The following is a 16,553-nucleotide window of genomic DNA, read 5'->3' on the forward strand; positions in this document are numbered from 1 at the left end:
TATATCTACATCCGCAAGGATGAAGGGATTAAGTGACTCCTATATATTTTGAATCACAATTCTTTTTTAGTTTTGAAATATTGTGCTAATGAAAATTTTTAGTTGATGTTATATTATTCTTTTTTTGTTTGGCGTTTGTTATAAAATGTGCTTGATTTATCTGTGTTTTAAAGAGAAACGATATGAGTGAAATGAAAATACAAATTTACTATTTTTTTCAACTATTGTTTCTGTAACAGAAGCTATTGAATCTAGTAGGAATTCCATTATTGTCTAATTTATTTGATAGGAACCTTAGACGCTTTGGACCTTGCATATATATTATTTAATCTATTTGTGAAATTTGAAGTGTTTGTACTTTGGAGTAATTTTTTCTTGAATTTGTTGACAAGAATAACTTGATTTTAAATGAGTAGCCTCCTCCAGAGTCTAGGTGTCTATTGAAGAACTGTTCCACTTCAATACATATAATGTTTGTTATACATTTCTGTGTGTAATAGGAAAAATATTACGTTAACACTTTAAAATTTCTTTAGTAAAGTAATATTAAATTTTTTTTATTTAAAATAATTCAAACATATTAAATATTAAAAGAAATCTATTCCATCACGGCTTGAAAATTATATTGATCATGCTTTGTGTAAATATTTAATAATGTACTTTTGCAGGACCATCGATTGGAAGTATTTTGACTTAATAAAAAAAATTAATTACATGTACTTCAATTTTAGGAATGGGTAATTAGGTCTTTTCTTAAATAAATAATCGTGAAAGCTAAACGCTTATACAAACATTTTTTTTTATCTATTTCGTACGCTTTACTAAGTACTTAAGAATATTGTGATTCAAACAAAACTCATTATTGAAACAAGAGTTTATTTAGTTTCCTTTTTCTGAACATCTGTTTTTAAAAATCCAGTTTAGATAAGCAACAACTCAATCAAATAAGGCCTAAATATTAGCAAGATTTATTTGTAAACGTGATGATTAGTTTAATTGAGTAGTTATGCCTCCTTTCTTGCCCATGACTTCTTGATTTTAGGCGCCTTACTTCTGGGTAAATGCAATCTTGCATATAGTGGCTTTGGTTCCCTTGTTTTCCTATCAAAGCCTCTCACGCACACAAAGCCTGCAAAATACAAATATCAATTAAAAACCCGTTAAATTTTTTTTTTTTTTTTAAAAGTCAGGTAAACTCTAAGACCGCAATGTGATAGTTATGTATTCAAGAAAATGGATCTAAATTACAAAATAATAAAAAATATATATGCCACGTGTAATGCAATTAGCTTTTAATTATATTAGAATTCAACATTAAAATTAATATCATACCCTCCGCGGGGTGGCCTGGTGGTGGAGAACTGGCTGGCCATAGGCCAGGTACCTAGTTCGAATCCCCTCGGCGCTTCGTGCAAGCCTTAAGTGTTGGCCTGTGTAAATTGGTGTGGGTTGCATGCTAGGTCGACCGGGTTATCCCCTAACCGGGATGATCTGTTTTTTTTTTTTCAAATTAATATCATGAGCATCTTCTACAGCCATGTCCATTGTTTTAGTAAACATAAATAACAAGGAAATTAATTTGAGTCCAATCCTCTTGAGAACGTAGCAATAGAGTATATGGATGAAATAATTCGCCTGAAGAAAAAAAAATTAAGATAATTTTGATGGTTAAACCTGGAGGGATTAGTTTTGATATATCTATACTATATAAAAGTGACTTGGGATTCCATCCATAACCAATTCTGATCGTTCATTTATAAACATAAAAGTATATCTATACCGTTCATTTTAGTTTCCCATTCAGTTCTAATAGCTCAGCATTCTCATTGCCTACCAGTTAAAAATAATTTAACATTTTCACCCTTCCATTTCAATGACAACCTTTCGTTGTCCAATGCTTCCGGCTTCTCCAATTAACTGCATGTATGAAAGTGTCGAATGCACTTCTAATCTTCAACCAAATATTTCTTCTTCACAGCCGATCATTTAATTTTTTTTTTCCGGCATCCGCGAGTTTCTTTCTTTTCACAGCTGAACGATTTTTTTCAGCTTTCCCTCCGAGCGTTTCTTTTTCTTCACAGCTTATTTAAGCTTTCCCGAATGGCGCCTGACATATTAAAAAAAAAACCTTCAAAGCATCGCCACAGCCGAACGCTCGGATTATAAAAGTTTGGTTTCTTTAGCTTTCCCTCAAAACCGAATATAGCTTCTCTCTCGCTCATGCCTATTTCCACTCTTCTCCTTCTCACTGAATGTGTACTTCTTTTCTTTCCCGAACGTTGAGTTGATCAAAATGGAGGAGATGGGCACGTTTGGTTCGACGTAATTCCACAGTTTTCCGGTTTGACACCAACGCAGCCAGTGGATCCGCGCAGCCCGATAAAGATTTCCTCGAGCACGATTGGAAGCGTTAGATCCATCTGTGCCTTCTCATACTTCAGGACGCTCTAGCCGACTAGGGTTATACTGATGCTGAGATTGCTGAGAAGATCGAGGCGAAGAAGGCGCTGGAGGTGGAATTGGCTGCATCTGCTTCTACTACTTCCGTCCGCCCTCCATTAAGCAAGTGGTTTGTTAATATCTCATCTGTTCTTAGGGATTCTATTATTAGATTCTTGAAATTTCCTAATACGCTAATCTTTTTAGCAGTTTGGTTGCAGTAATTACATGGGATTTGAAATGAATTTAAGGAAAATCGATCCAAGTAGACTTTTCTTGAATCCTGTTAGCAAATCCGGCCAATAGCAGGATGTAAGGGATTTGAAGGTGTAGGAATTAAGGATGAGGTAAATCCTGTTACTTGCATTCAAACAGTTGGAGGATTTAACTCTGATTAAAGATATTGAAACCAAAGAACTTTTGGTGATAAGCATGATTTAACTCAAGTATATTTTAGTAAATCTGATACATTTGGATATAGTCAATCTTGCGGCTGTTAAATCCTGTAAACTAATTTTCATGCAACAAATAGATCTGACAAAATCCTCATAAACCGTTTGACTGATATTTTCAGGATTTAAGATTAAAATTAAATTTTAAGGTGATTTGATTTGTGGAGGTTGATTGATGTGTAATTTAGAAGTTAATATTTTAAACTAAGATAATTAGAAAATAAAGAAGGGTTTACTTAATTCCTTTAATGGTTGGCTAAATTTTTTTTTAAACTGATTAATCATATTGTTGATTATATATTCTTAAAGTTAACTAGGATATATTTAGATCTAATTAGAATGAAATGAAGAATAGAAGGTAAAGTTGATGGCCTGTGAGGATCTATGCCATCAGAGTTGACAGCAGGCTAGAAAGAGAAGAAACTGTAGATGACATGCTTAAAGATTTACTAAATGCTACTTCTTGTAAGATTTACTAAATCCTAAATTTGACGCATAACAGAGAGAAAATAGGATTTTAAGAACTATAAACATGTTTGGCAAGATTGGCCAAATTTTGGTTAAATCTTGCAACCAAACAACCCCTTAAGGCTTACAAAATCCTGGTATAAGATATACGAAATTATACTTAAATCAGTCATGCTTCTAAACAACCCTAAATTAAATTTAGAGTATTAGATAATGTTATATGTCAGATTTTGCTTGAATGCCTGCTATCTAAGCATATTCTACTGCTCATTGTGATGACATGAGTGCATGATAGATTATTGATATCCTTTCACATCAGTGACAAAATCGACTCTGTTAGTTTTAATGCTGCACCTTACAATAATTTCAATTTGAACTGGCGCTCTCGTTTTGGTAGGTTGGAACTGAAGTCACATAATCTTTTATGAACTATTTTGATTTCAGTTAATTCAATTTCAGCAACTCAATATAAAATTGATGGATGGGATTAGTAATTGCATTAGTTCACTAATAAGGGTAATTGGGAAGGATCTTTATTACATTAAGTATGGTATTGATTGACTTGGAAGCTCTTCCACTGTTTTGAAGTTGTGATGCTTGAGAATTTAAGATTAGAAAGCTTGGTATCTATTCATTCATTATTTCTTTTCAATTATGTTTTAACATGTTTTCTCAACACAGACACATCAAATTGCTGCCCATAAAGAGAATAGATGGAAACTATGAGCAGTCTTGAAAATTGGGGAAGACAAGAAAGAGAACAAGAAACAGGGTAAAAACTACATTGAGCTTATCACCCCCATAATGCATAAACACAAGATGGAAAGGGATGATAACTTATATAGTGGATTTCAGTATTTTGATAATGATGATAGTGGATGAGTCTGCTGCTAACAATCTTCTGCAATGCATGGATTCTAATAAAATATTCATATCTAAGTCAAAGTCTCATGCTGATAAATTTCTCTTATAACACAAATTAAAGATAATTATACATTAAATTTTTTTGAGAACAACTATAGTTGACTTCCTGAGTGGTGCAACAAAGAAGACATTTACGCTTTCTTTATGTCAGATTAAAGGAAGATATAGTCTGGAGCTACTTGGATACAATACTATGCTGCCATATCCTCACATGATCTTTCATGTGGAGGCACAAATATTAGCAGATAAAACCATCAATGCTCACATGAAGTAAATTAAGCAACCTTCCGGAAAGGGCAAAAATGGTACTATAATGGATAATTCATTCTCCCAGCAAAAAAAATAAGGGAAGAATAGTCTTCCTCCTAGACCTACATTGTCATGGTGCGGGTTTCGAGAAGAGGAAGAGTATACACCACTCAACGCATCTCAAACTAATGTACTGATGGATATTCGAGATCACAAAAATATTAAGAGGAAGAGTATACACCACTCACCGCTCAAGAATGAAATTAAGAGACTTATCCGTCAAGGGCGGAACTATAGTGAGCTTAGGGGGGACAATTGCCCCCCCCTAAAAATATAGATATATAATATTATTTTTTAAATATTTAATTATTTTTGTGCTGTATTTTTGCCCCCCCTCAAAATTAAAGTCGGTTCCGCCCCTTTTATTCGTTATGACTACCTTAGACATTTTTATTGGTTGTAGATGAAAAGCCAACACCAAAGAAGTCTTGTATTGATCATTCTATTACTTTTGATCATTCTGATTTAGAGGGAGTAAAAACCCCTCATCAAGATCCACTCATAAATAATGCGGGGATAGGAGACCCGTGTTACAATGTTAAAAGAATTTTGGTGGACAATGGAAGCTCTGTGAGTGTCTTATTCTAGTATACGTTTTTCAATATGGGTGTCACTAGAGAAAACCTTCGACCCGTCGCAAGACTGCTATATGAATTTGATAATCAACCCGTACGAGTAGAAGGGACAATTAGTCTCCCAACTATACTAGGAGAATTTCGTCAACAAGCTACTCACATAATCCAATTTATTATTGTGAAATTAGACTCAGCTTATAATGCTATTTTTGGAAGACCCCTCTAGTCAATCTTTGGAGTTGTCGCTTCTACTCCACAGCTTCTACTCCACACCTCAAACTAAAAATTTTCACTCCTACTTGGATCGGTATGGTGAGAGGAGATCAAGAAGCGATGCAATCATGCTATCTTAAGTAGGCTCAACCACGCCCATCAATTACCTTAAGCACTGATGATTTAGATCTTCAAAACGAAGATATCCCTCAGAATGCTCTCAGGTGGAAGAATTAACTTTTATATCCATATGAGAAGAGCGCACTTAAATGACTAATAAAAAAGGCCATTTTTAATATTTTCTAATTAAGTCTTTTTAGGTCTATCTCTACCTTTCTTAAAATAAGTCAATTATAATATATATACTCTTTTAATCAGGTCATCGAAAGGCCAACATTTTATGTGACCAAACTATCTAAGATGACTCTCTTTAATCTTATCTACCACTGGAGCAACTCCAAACCTTTCACGTATATGCTCATTTTGTATTCTATCTCTAATAGTAAAGCCCCTCATTCACCTAAGCATCCTCATCTTTGCAACACTTACTTAATTTTGTGCTTCTCTTTTAATGGCCAACATTATGCTTCATAAAGCATTACATATTTCGTCACCATCTTATAGATTTTTCTTAAATCGTTTAGATTGCAAAATTGTAAAGTATTGCCAGTAAAATTTTATATACTTAACATCACTGATTAGTTTTGGATTAAAATGAAGGGGTAGAAAAAAAAAAAGTAAAACGTTGTTCTAGGATTAAATGGAGCATTTACAAAATATTAGCAAAAATATTTTTAAGAGTAAGATACTAAATTTTAAGATTTTATCTTTGTATGAGAAAATCAATATTATATGGGAAAAAGTAGCTAGTTATATTAAAAATATTACAAATGATGTGCTTAAAGTATCAAAAGGAAAAACTCCCAATAGTTAAAATAATTGATAATTGAATCAAAATGTATAAGAAAAGTGAAATAATAAAAAATTTTATTATAAAAATTAGTTTTGATGTAAAATTTTTGATAATTGTGATAGATATAAAGAGGCCCATAAGGAGTTTAAGAAAATAATATGATGCAAAAATTTTAACTTAGCATAATTGAGTATTAAAAATATTTTAGCCAGTGTTGCATACCTCTTGAGAAGCAGTACTGAATAGGTTCTGTGGCCATGAAACCTATCGTTAAGAGATTCAATGTTAGCAATGAATACGATTGAGGATTTACATTCTCTAAACATAAGACTCATTACTGAAAAACCTCTAAATATTGCTGCTATTGAAGTTCCAAAGTATACGGTCCTTCTTGGAAGATTCCATAGCAAACTCCGAGGAACATGAATGGGGGTGCGACTAGATTCATGATCTGCAAAAACCTACAGGGAAAGCATTTTATACAGAACAATAAAGTGACTGAGGTCCATTGACGTGGAAAATGGCCACAATTCAGTATGTTCTCATCTTCATTCATTACTTACCTCATTAATTTGAAAATAAGTGCCATTAAGTGGAAATCTTCCTCTCATTGCAGTTCGACATGGTATCTGCTCAAAATTAATTTCCATTGAGTAATAAAAGTAGTTCACAGGAGAGCAGGAGATCGACCAATAAGACAAGCTTATAGAATATCAATGCAAAAAAAGCCAAAAGAAAAGTGGCCGGAAAAAAAATGTTAATGAATACCTAATTAAAAGTTAAAACCACATATAGCATATTTTAAACAAGACAAGAAGGAAAAAAAGAATTCTTAAGGTTAACCCATCATAATTAAGGATAAGGCTAATGATGATGATGATCCATACATTATCACAATAAGATTACATCTCTAAGCACTATTTAACATGTCCCCCTACATATATGAACAGCAAATTACCAATACAAACTGGGAATGAATATATCTTGCTGATTCAAGACATCAACAATTCTTGATTTAATTGTCAGACAAATTTACCGAGGTACGCATTCATCAATAGGAGAATTGGGAGATGTAATGGGAAATTGACAAATAGGGCTTCAATTTCAATCTCATTATCAGTTAATTCTAACCGACAGTACCCAGCAATAATCTACAGATAAAATTTTCAAGATAAATAGCAATTTTGGCTAGCATCAAATAAGTCATTTACATTTCAGCATATATCTTCACCCTAACTGCCTACAATATTTCTTGATTTTTAGCATTCCTCTTAAAAATCGTGTATCCCAAAATGTATCACAAAAAGATCAATCAAATATCACACTCTCAAAAAGTTAATTCACATGTAAATTACATATAGATGCACATATCAGTTGGTACCATAAGTCTTCAATTTCAACCTCATTATCACTTAATTCTAACCGCCTGTGCCCCGCAATCATCTACAGATTAATAAATCAGCAATAATTGTCTAGCTAAATAGCAACTTCCAAAGGCATTGCTTGGTCCTACAAAGTTATGAATAGAATCAAATAAAACACTTTATTCCAGCAATTCTCTTGATCCCTTGCACCTACAATATTTCTTGATTTTTAGTATGCCTTTTAAAATTCATAAAGGTCAAACTTTTCTTGTTCCTCTAACAGATCAATCCAAGATCACACAGCTAAAAAATTAATTTGCACACAAATTAAATAGAACTACACATATTAATAGTTACCAGAAGCGTTCCTCTGACAGTTTGAGCCTCTAATTCTCTTCTGCTATTACAAGCAAAGCATGTCTCTCTCTCGCAGCTACTGGCCTCCTGTGTTTTATAGCATGATTCTGGTGGCTCTATTGACTCTGCAGTTTCACCTGGTATTTTACATCAGAGGAAAAACAATCAAGTAAGATCAATCACTAAAAAAAATCTAAATCGGTACTTTTACATCCTTCTTTTCCTGACCTGGAGTCCATATGGCAAGGAGATATGGGGATGGATCATCAGGCTCTCTTGGATGCATCTGGAGACATAAAATGTATGTATAAAATAAGATATTGTACAATTATGATTTAATTTTATTGGCATGTAATATTATATGGCAAGAGAAGAGGATGGGCTTTGATGCAACGGTTAGGATGATAAACTCATGGTTCAAATCACAAATAAAGCCTCTTAGTGAAAACATAAGGCTCATGACATCAACCCAGCATTAGACCTGTAGTTGGCAGAACCCTTTTATCCATTTATTTTAAACAGAAATACACATAGCATACCTCCTTAAGAAGAAGATGTGAATCTGGAAGCTCATATCTGAGGGGCATGGTGGCGGGAGTGGGGAATGCAACAAAGTTAAAATAAGAGAGTTGTTAGGTAAGTAAACAGTTTTGATTTTCTAATAAAAAATTAAAATAGTTATGCATATAAAGATACCTACACATGATGCTCAGTGCGAAGGTAACTTATATACTTTAACTTGCGGATTGGCATAGAAGCAACCTCTGCACTTAACTCAACTAATGCTTTTGATATATCATTATCTGGAATCTTCAAATCATTTTCTTGCATAAGATTCTGTAAATTTTGTCCAAACTGCTCCAGATTGAGCTTTATTGTAGGAATTTCATCATCTTCATAGAATGCATCTTCTATGTCTTTGTCTAATATCTGTAAGGCTTCCCGAGGTGGTGAAGGTGGCTCCTCTATGATAGGAGATAGTGCATTCTCGATGACAGGATAAAAATTATCATGAAATACTCCGGATACATCGTCTTTGCGGTATGGAAGCTGTGGTATTGTATTAAAAGAACTGCGGCCACTCATAGGAGTACCAGGAAATGACGAGGTTTTAAATTGTTTGTCCTCTGGTGCTGGAAGTGCAAGCTTTGCACTGCATTAATGACAGGTGCATCATTAGCAGACGAAAGTTTTCTCTCTCACATCTTCCACCTCCACTACGTCATGTCTATCTATCACACAGATTCTCTCTCATCAAGCAAAGGAAATTGAAAGATCAGTAACAAACATGCATACAAAAACTATCCACAACCTAGGCAATGCAGCACACAACTTCAATTCAAATTATAGTTGACAAATTGAATAAAGAAACAGTTCAATTAGATCCATTTGATGATACCTCCATTTATCATCAACGCAATGTTCGTACTCATTTTTGCTAGAAACAAAGAGGAAGGAATGAAGAAATAAAATAGAAAAACCTTCCTAAGCTACTACGAAACAAGGCCATGCAAATTCAAGCAGTTTCAATTAGAATGTTACTCCACGTGGAAAGCACTGTAACTCAAAATTCACGGATGTCCCTTAACCGCAAAGGTAATAGAAAACTCTAGAAATAATATCATCCTTGAAAAGTTGCATTTTGCATTCATATAAACAAAAAGGTACAACAAGATGTGTACAATTCTACACTATCCTCCACCAAAATAAACAAAATTAGGAGTACACTAACCGGGTCAGCGCAAGGCCGCCGTTTTATGTGACCAAACCGATTGGGGCATATAAACAACATTAACAAAAAATATTTTTGAGAGAAAGATACTAGATCTTAAGATTTTGACTGTGCATGAGGAAGCTAATGTTATGTGAGAAAAGATAGCTAGTGATATTAAGAATGTTGCAAAATATAAGCTTGGAGTATCAAAGGAAAAAGCTCATAATAGTAAAAATAATTTGTGGTGGAATAAAAATGTACAGGAAAAGATAAAAAATAAGAAAATTTGTTATAAAAATTGGTTTAAACAAAAATTCTGATAATTGTAAAATATATAAAGAGGCTCATAAGGAGTCTAAGAATGTAATAAGTGATACAAAGATTTTAGCTTTTAATGATTGATAGAATAGATTATATATTAAGGAGGACAAAAGATATATATATATATATAAGTTAGCCAAAAAAAGATATAAGAGTATTAAGGATTTAATTCAAGTAAAGTATGTTAATGATGAATATCAAAAAGTGATTTTATAAGAAGAGGATATTCAATAAAGATGGATGAGATATTTTTGTAAATTTTTTTATGAAAATTCTGAGAATGCGATTGACTTTAGTGATCTTAGCATCTTAAATGAAAATAAAGAAATTTTTTATTGGCGTATTAATAAAACAGAAATTAGAGATGCTTTAAAGAAAATGAAGTGTATAAAAGCAGTTAAACCTGATGATATTCAAATAGAGGTGTGGAAATGCTTAGCATAAGAAGGAATTTCTTGGCTTACTAAACTTTTTAATATTATTTTAAAGACTAAAAAGATGTCAGATGAGTAGAGAATAAGTGTGTTGATTCATATTTTTAATGATAAAGGTGATGCACAAGATTGTGCAAATTATAGAGGAATAAAGTTAATATAAGTTTATATGTCATATTTTAAAACAATGGGAGAGTGTTACGGAGCATATGTTGCGGCATGATACCAATGTTTCTCAAAATCAATATGGATTCATGCCGGGTAGGTTTAATATAAAAGCTATACATTTATTGAGTGGTTTGATGGAGAAGCATAAAGAGAATAAGAAGGATCTACATATGACATTTATTGATTTATAGAAAGCATATGATAAAGTTAAATGTTATGGAGAGTTCTAAAAAAGAAAGGGATTAATAATGCTTATATCCAAGTCACTAAGGATATGTATGTAGGAGTTGTTACTTGTGTTCAAACACAAGGTGGTTTGACCAAGTATTTTTCTATTTCAGCTGGATTACATCAAGGATCAGTCTTAAGCCCATATATTTTTGCTTTAGTCATGGATGTTCTCACTAGACATTTATAAGAGGCTATACCCTAGTGTATACTTTTTGCTGATGATATTTTTCTTGTTGATAAGACTAGAGAGGGAGTTGAAGGTAAACTTGAATTATGTAGATCAACCTTAGAGTCTAAAGGCTTTTTCTTGAGTAGATCTAAAACTGAATAGGTGGAATGTAATTTAGAAATAATATATCTAGTGGGGAGATTGTGACTTTGAGCGGTCAACTCATTAATAAGAGCACACATTTTCGATATCTTGGGACTTGGATCTATTATTCGGAGTGATGGTGAAATAAATGGGGATATTATTAGTAAAATTCAAGTTGGACTATTGAAGTGGATGAATGCATTGGGCTTGTTGTGTGATAGAAAAGTCCCCCTTAAACTTGAGAAAAAAAATTATAAGATGGTGGTTAGACCTGCAATGTTTTATGGTACAAAATGTTAAGTTAAGTGTTGCAGAAATGAAGTTTCTCAAGTGGATGAGTGATTTTACTCTTAGAGATAGGATACGAAATGAGCATATACGTGAAAAGGTTGGAGTAGCTCCAATGGAAGATAAGATTAGAGAGAGTCACCTTAGATGGTTTGGTCACATAAAACGGTGGCCTTCTAATGACGCACTTAGGAGAGTAGACGTATTAGATTTGACTTATGTTAAGAAAGGTGGAGGTAGAACCAAAAAGACTTAGTTAGAAAATATTAGAAATGACCTTTCTTTATTAGATTTAAATGAGAATTTAACTCTTGAGATGACACAATGAAGAAAAAGGAGTCATGTAGCTAACCCCACATATTGGGATAAAGGCTTGATATTATTGTTGTATTAAATTTCTACCTATAACACATCATGCACAAAAGTGAGCAATCTATTACAATCTCTATGTACAAAATGAAAGAAAACGTGTTTGAATTGATTGAGAAAACAAATAATGTAATTCAAACATATATTTCTCCAATCAAGATTTTATTGCTGAAGTATGAATTCAATAAACGAAGCATACATCTTTATATAGCATAATAATAAATTTCAAGTTACTTGTAGATTTGTCAACAAATTCTGTATGTGCTGAAATCGTACCAATGCCTTTTTTGACATTAAGAAGAATATGTTGAAAGGGACATGTTTAAATTAGAAGGTTAAAATGATTGTAATTTTTTGGGGGACTGATATGGTATATGATGTGTGTGTTGGCTTAAAAAAAACGAAGCGTCGGCATGCATCCAACTTCGCAAACATAGAATTTCATTCCTCTTAAGTTAGATTTCATCTGAGAAAGTGTCAGGGTTTTGTTAGATCTAGGTCCGTACTTCATATGAGTGCAAGCACTCATAGTAAATTACCCCTCTTAATGCATAAGAGAAAATTCTCAATTAAGGATAAATAATTTTTAGGTATTTTAGTCTCAGTTGTGGGGAAAATGAAGGTAAACCCAATCAAGATCCTATGGTTCAGTCGTCATGGGTATATCAAAGGTTTCAGTCAATCAATACTACCAATCGTTGACCGTAGTGTCCAGAAAATTTGATTAACAAACATGGGTCTCCTCCTCTAAGAGATCTAAAGTAAACTGAAGTGGTTACATGTAAGCTTTAATTTTATTGAATTTTGATGTTTATATCTATTAGAATACTCATAAGGTAATTTACTTTGGGATTTATAACTTCATTTAAAAGTTAACTAGAAGTTTGAATTAAAGCGCGTCTTACGGCCTCTCCTAAAAAAAGCCCGAGTGTTTGAATTTGGGTCAAGACTTACAACTTTCATTGAAAGTAGCCCATAAAGCGGGTCATACAGCTTCTATTAGATCTAGCCTACCGATGGGTCTTACAACTTTAGCTCTATAAGCTAACATGCCCAAAGGTTTAGTTTTTTAAGGTAGATCTTACAAATACATTTAGAAGTTTAGATTTAGAAGTTGTTTATTCAATTTGTTTATTTGGGTTTTAGTTTTTTGCACTTTGTTTTACAAATTCTCTAACATATGGGTCTTACAACTTCACTTAGGAGTTGCCCATTAGTGGGTCTTACGGCTTTTATTAGAAGCAACCTACCGGTGGGTCCTACAACATAGCCCTATAAGCTAAGATGTTTGTTTGTTTTATTTATTTAGGTCTTACAACTTCCCTTAGAAAGTAGCCTGTTGATGGGTCTTACAATCTAACTCTATAGCAAGGCTGCTCGTTGGTTTGATTTTAGATAGGTCTTATGGCTTCTGCATTTAGAAGTACCCTAAAAGTTTTAGGATAGATTAGATCGAACTCGTAGGTACTATAGTAGTAGTTGTTTACTAGCTTGACACTAGACTTTTAGCTTTCATTGATTTACTAGGCCGACACTAGAGCTTTTACTACTGGTTTTTTCTTTCTGCTTTAGTAGTTCAGTACGTTACCCAGCTTTTCTATTCATGCACTTTATTTTTCAGTACCTAGATTTTCTTTCTTGCACTAGTACCTTATTCTTTTTCTTTCAGTACTATAGTTTAATTTTCAATACCTTGTTCTTTTTCTTTCAGTATCGTAGTTTACTACTTGTTCTTTTTCTTCTTTTAGTATTTATTTTGGTATTAGTCCATTTTGCTTGCTTTCTTGAAGGAATGCATGCTACCTTGGAGTTCGCACAGAAGCATTGGAGATCTAGCACAAAGAGCTATTTTTGGAGAATTTGGAGAGTTTGTTTGAGAGGTTTGAGTGTCAGTTTGTTGAGAGCAGTTGTTGATTGTACAAAAATTTTTTTGATGTTGAATTGTACATCCTTAGTGTAAACACTATTTTTTTGCATTTACTTTTATAATTGCTTCATTAATTAATTAACTAATTAATCAAAAATAAATTTTCTAATTAATTGCATTAATTAATTAACTAATAATAAATTTGATTGCTTTCTTTTAATTAATTGATATGCTCCTAGAGTTTAAACTTCTCTCAAATTTTAAATGTTCTTGGATTTTAAATACTCTTGAAATTTTAAACTAACCAACTAATAAATTTTAATTAATTTCAATTAAGTAATTTCAGCTGATCAATTAATTTTGATTAATTAATTAAAATTAATAAAATAATTTCAATCTTTAAATTTAATCAATTGGTTAATTGAATTACTCAATTAAAATTTAAACCTAATTTTTCCCTAATTGGTTGTCTTCCAAAACGATTATGGTCGACAACTTCCCGATGTCCCCCTCCCTGCGATGGGAGGTTGGGACGGCACTTGCCGATAATTTCTTCCTGGTGGGATCTAAGATCGACGGCACGAGGTCTTGAATTTGCAATCGCCCCAATCGGATCTAAGATCGATGGCGCTAGTGTTTAATTGAAAAATGTGGTTTTGAAAAGTATTAATTTTCTTTGGGAAAGTTAAATATCCGGAATTTTAGTTTTAAAATCGAACACGATATTAAGAACAATATATCATCTCAAAATGAGAGAATATTATTCACTAATAGGTTCATATTACAGAATTTTAAGTTTATCCTAATTATCATAGTCAAACTCAGTAAAGAATCACATTTAACCCCGAAGGGTCAAAATGGAATTTAATCGAGTGTTTAACTATGCTAATCTGGATAAAATGATCATTAATTTTATAATCAAGATCATAATAATATAATGACATATCTTTCCGAAGAAAGAAGATATCGCTTATTATTAATCAATTGAAAATGACGATAATAATTGTCATATTTAATTTTCCCAAAGATAATTAATTAAAGGTTTTGAAAATTTGATTTTTGAAAAATTATATATGGGTTTCTAAATCTCCTACGAGCGCAAGCCCTCGTAGTTAATTACATTGTAAGAAACTGTAGTTAATTACATTGTAAGAAACTGGAGTTTCTTACGAATACTCTCGATTAAAATAGCGGTAGAAATTTTATTTAAGAATTCAAAGATTGATGTCAAAGGAAAAAAGAGTTGGAATTTTCAATCGGGATTGGTTCAAGGTTGAACACTTATTTCTGGAGTCAAAGAAAAAAAGATAGGAATGGCACTACTGACAACAACCAGGATTCTATTCCTAGTCACTTTAAATTTTTATAACCATGATATAATCAAATTACATTTGATAAAAGAGAAAATTCTAAACTCGATCCTGCAGGGTTATCCTAATAATCAGCAGTTATAAATATGATTCCAAGCAGTTGATATATATATATATATATAGTTGTTTTGAGATTCTGAATTACTTCAGAAACACCCCAGTTTATCTTAAGTGTTAGACTTGAATTTGATTGAGAGAGATTTTAAGTTTGAGTGATAACTTTTATTAGAAAATTGGGATTCAAATCCCGGAGGTTGAGGTTTTATAACCCGAACTTGTCTCTGAACCTAAGTCTAAAGTGGGTAACTGAAAATCAATAATCCGAACCTAACTAGTGCAATATAGATCTGGACTTATCCCGGCCTGGACTGGGAGCCAGCTAAACCACCTAAGCGCTTCTAGAGCGGATCCTAATTGGCCCCTTTAACAACCTAACTCTTTTAAGTTTGTTACTAATGCGATGCATGCTAGTTTATATGAATTAAAATAAAGCAGTTTAAAAATTTGACTTAAAAATGGATTTTTTCCTAGAGATTGCACAACATCCCCTTGACAGATCTGCACCCTCATAGGCTAGGTGGTCAGCCAAAACCCGCAAGCGGGGAGGTGCCTAACAAGGTAGAGAAGATTCAATATGAATGCATAAAAAACCCTCGGCGAGTCCGAGCTTAGTTCTTAAGATTGTTAGAGTATCTTATCTTAAAAATTTTAACTTTAATTAATGTAAAAAAAAATTGGACCGGTCCTTATGAACCTACAATCGTAGTCCAGGCTAAAACAAATACGACATGCAAGTAAAAAAACTAGAAAAGCAGGTAGTTCTATTGTGCAATCAATTAAACAAATCAACTAAATTAATTATTCAAATTGAAAGTCGATATGGCAAGCGCCACTTAATATTACATCACAGAATTTGCAAAAAAGTAAAGTGGCTGGGCACCACTGACAACAACCAGGATTCTAACAGTAGAAAAGTAAACACCGGCCTAGCCTAAGACTAGAGTTAGTTGTCCTAGCAAATCATCTAAAGTATGTGAGTAGGTTATGTGATTTGGATATGTCCTAGGTAGGGTAATAAGTTAAAGTTGTTTAAGGATTTGATTGGTTGAAAGACTTAAGGAAAAATATTGATTAAAATTTAAGTATTAATAATTTAAAATTAATTTAAGATTAATTTTAATTGTTTGTTGGATACCACCTTTGTTTTTCACCGAGGCCGTAAAGTTTATTTCACCTTCCTTGAGGTTAATTTAATAGCCTCGTAGGCTTGGATCATCCAAGGGTACCCGGTATAATTAAGTGGCTTAAGTTGATTAAAGTTTAAAAGTTAATAAATATTAATTAAGATTGATTGATTGCTGGTTTTAGGGTTGATTAAATATTTCTGGAGTTTTAAAATGATTTTTTTAGTTTTAAGAATTTTTTGAATTATTTTAATCATTTGATTAAGGAGTTAAAAAATAA

At 32.6% G+C, this 16,553-nt stretch overlaps 1 protein-coding gene across 4 annotated transcripts in view; it reads right to left on the reverse strand.

Annotated features, from left to right (window-relative positions):
• Positions 1-838: 838 nt before the first annotated feature.
• LOC110115027 (transcriptional activator DEMETER) overlaps positions 839-16,553 on the reverse strand; it is a 46,475-nt gene continuing 30,760 nt past the window's right edge. For 2 of the 4 annotated variants that reach the window (XM_020848127.2, XM_020848128.2), the window contains exons 12-19: positions 8,715-9,167; positions 8,554-8,590; positions 8,243-8,300; positions 8,015-8,151; positions 6,857-6,922; positions 6,640-6,754; positions 6,516-6,557; positions 839-1,129 (exon numbers count right to left, since the gene is read on the reverse strand). In XM_020848127.2, coding sequence (XP_020703786.1) covers positions 1,005-1,129; positions 6,516-6,557; positions 6,640-6,754; positions 6,857-6,922; positions 8,015-8,151; positions 8,243-8,300; positions 8,554-8,590; positions 8,715-9,167 — 1,033 coding nt within the window. In that variant the 3' untranslated portion in view covers positions 839-1,004. Of the gene's footprint in view, positions 1,130-6,515; positions 6,558-6,639; positions 6,755-6,856; positions 6,923-8,014; positions 8,152-8,242; positions 8,301-8,553; positions 8,591-8,710; positions 9,168-16,553 lie in introns of those variants that run through there. The other 2 variants (XR_002305287.2, XR_003701425.1) reach the window with 2 other exon arrangements.

The sequence above is a fragment of the Dendrobium catenatum genome, unplaced genomic scaffold, assembly GCF_001605985.2.
Source record: "Dendrobium catenatum unplaced genomic scaffold, ASM160598v2 fragScaff_scaffold_807, whole genome shotgun sequence".
NCBI lineage: Eukaryota > Viridiplantae > Streptophyta > Magnoliopsida > Asparagales > Orchidaceae > Dendrobium > Dendrobium catenatum.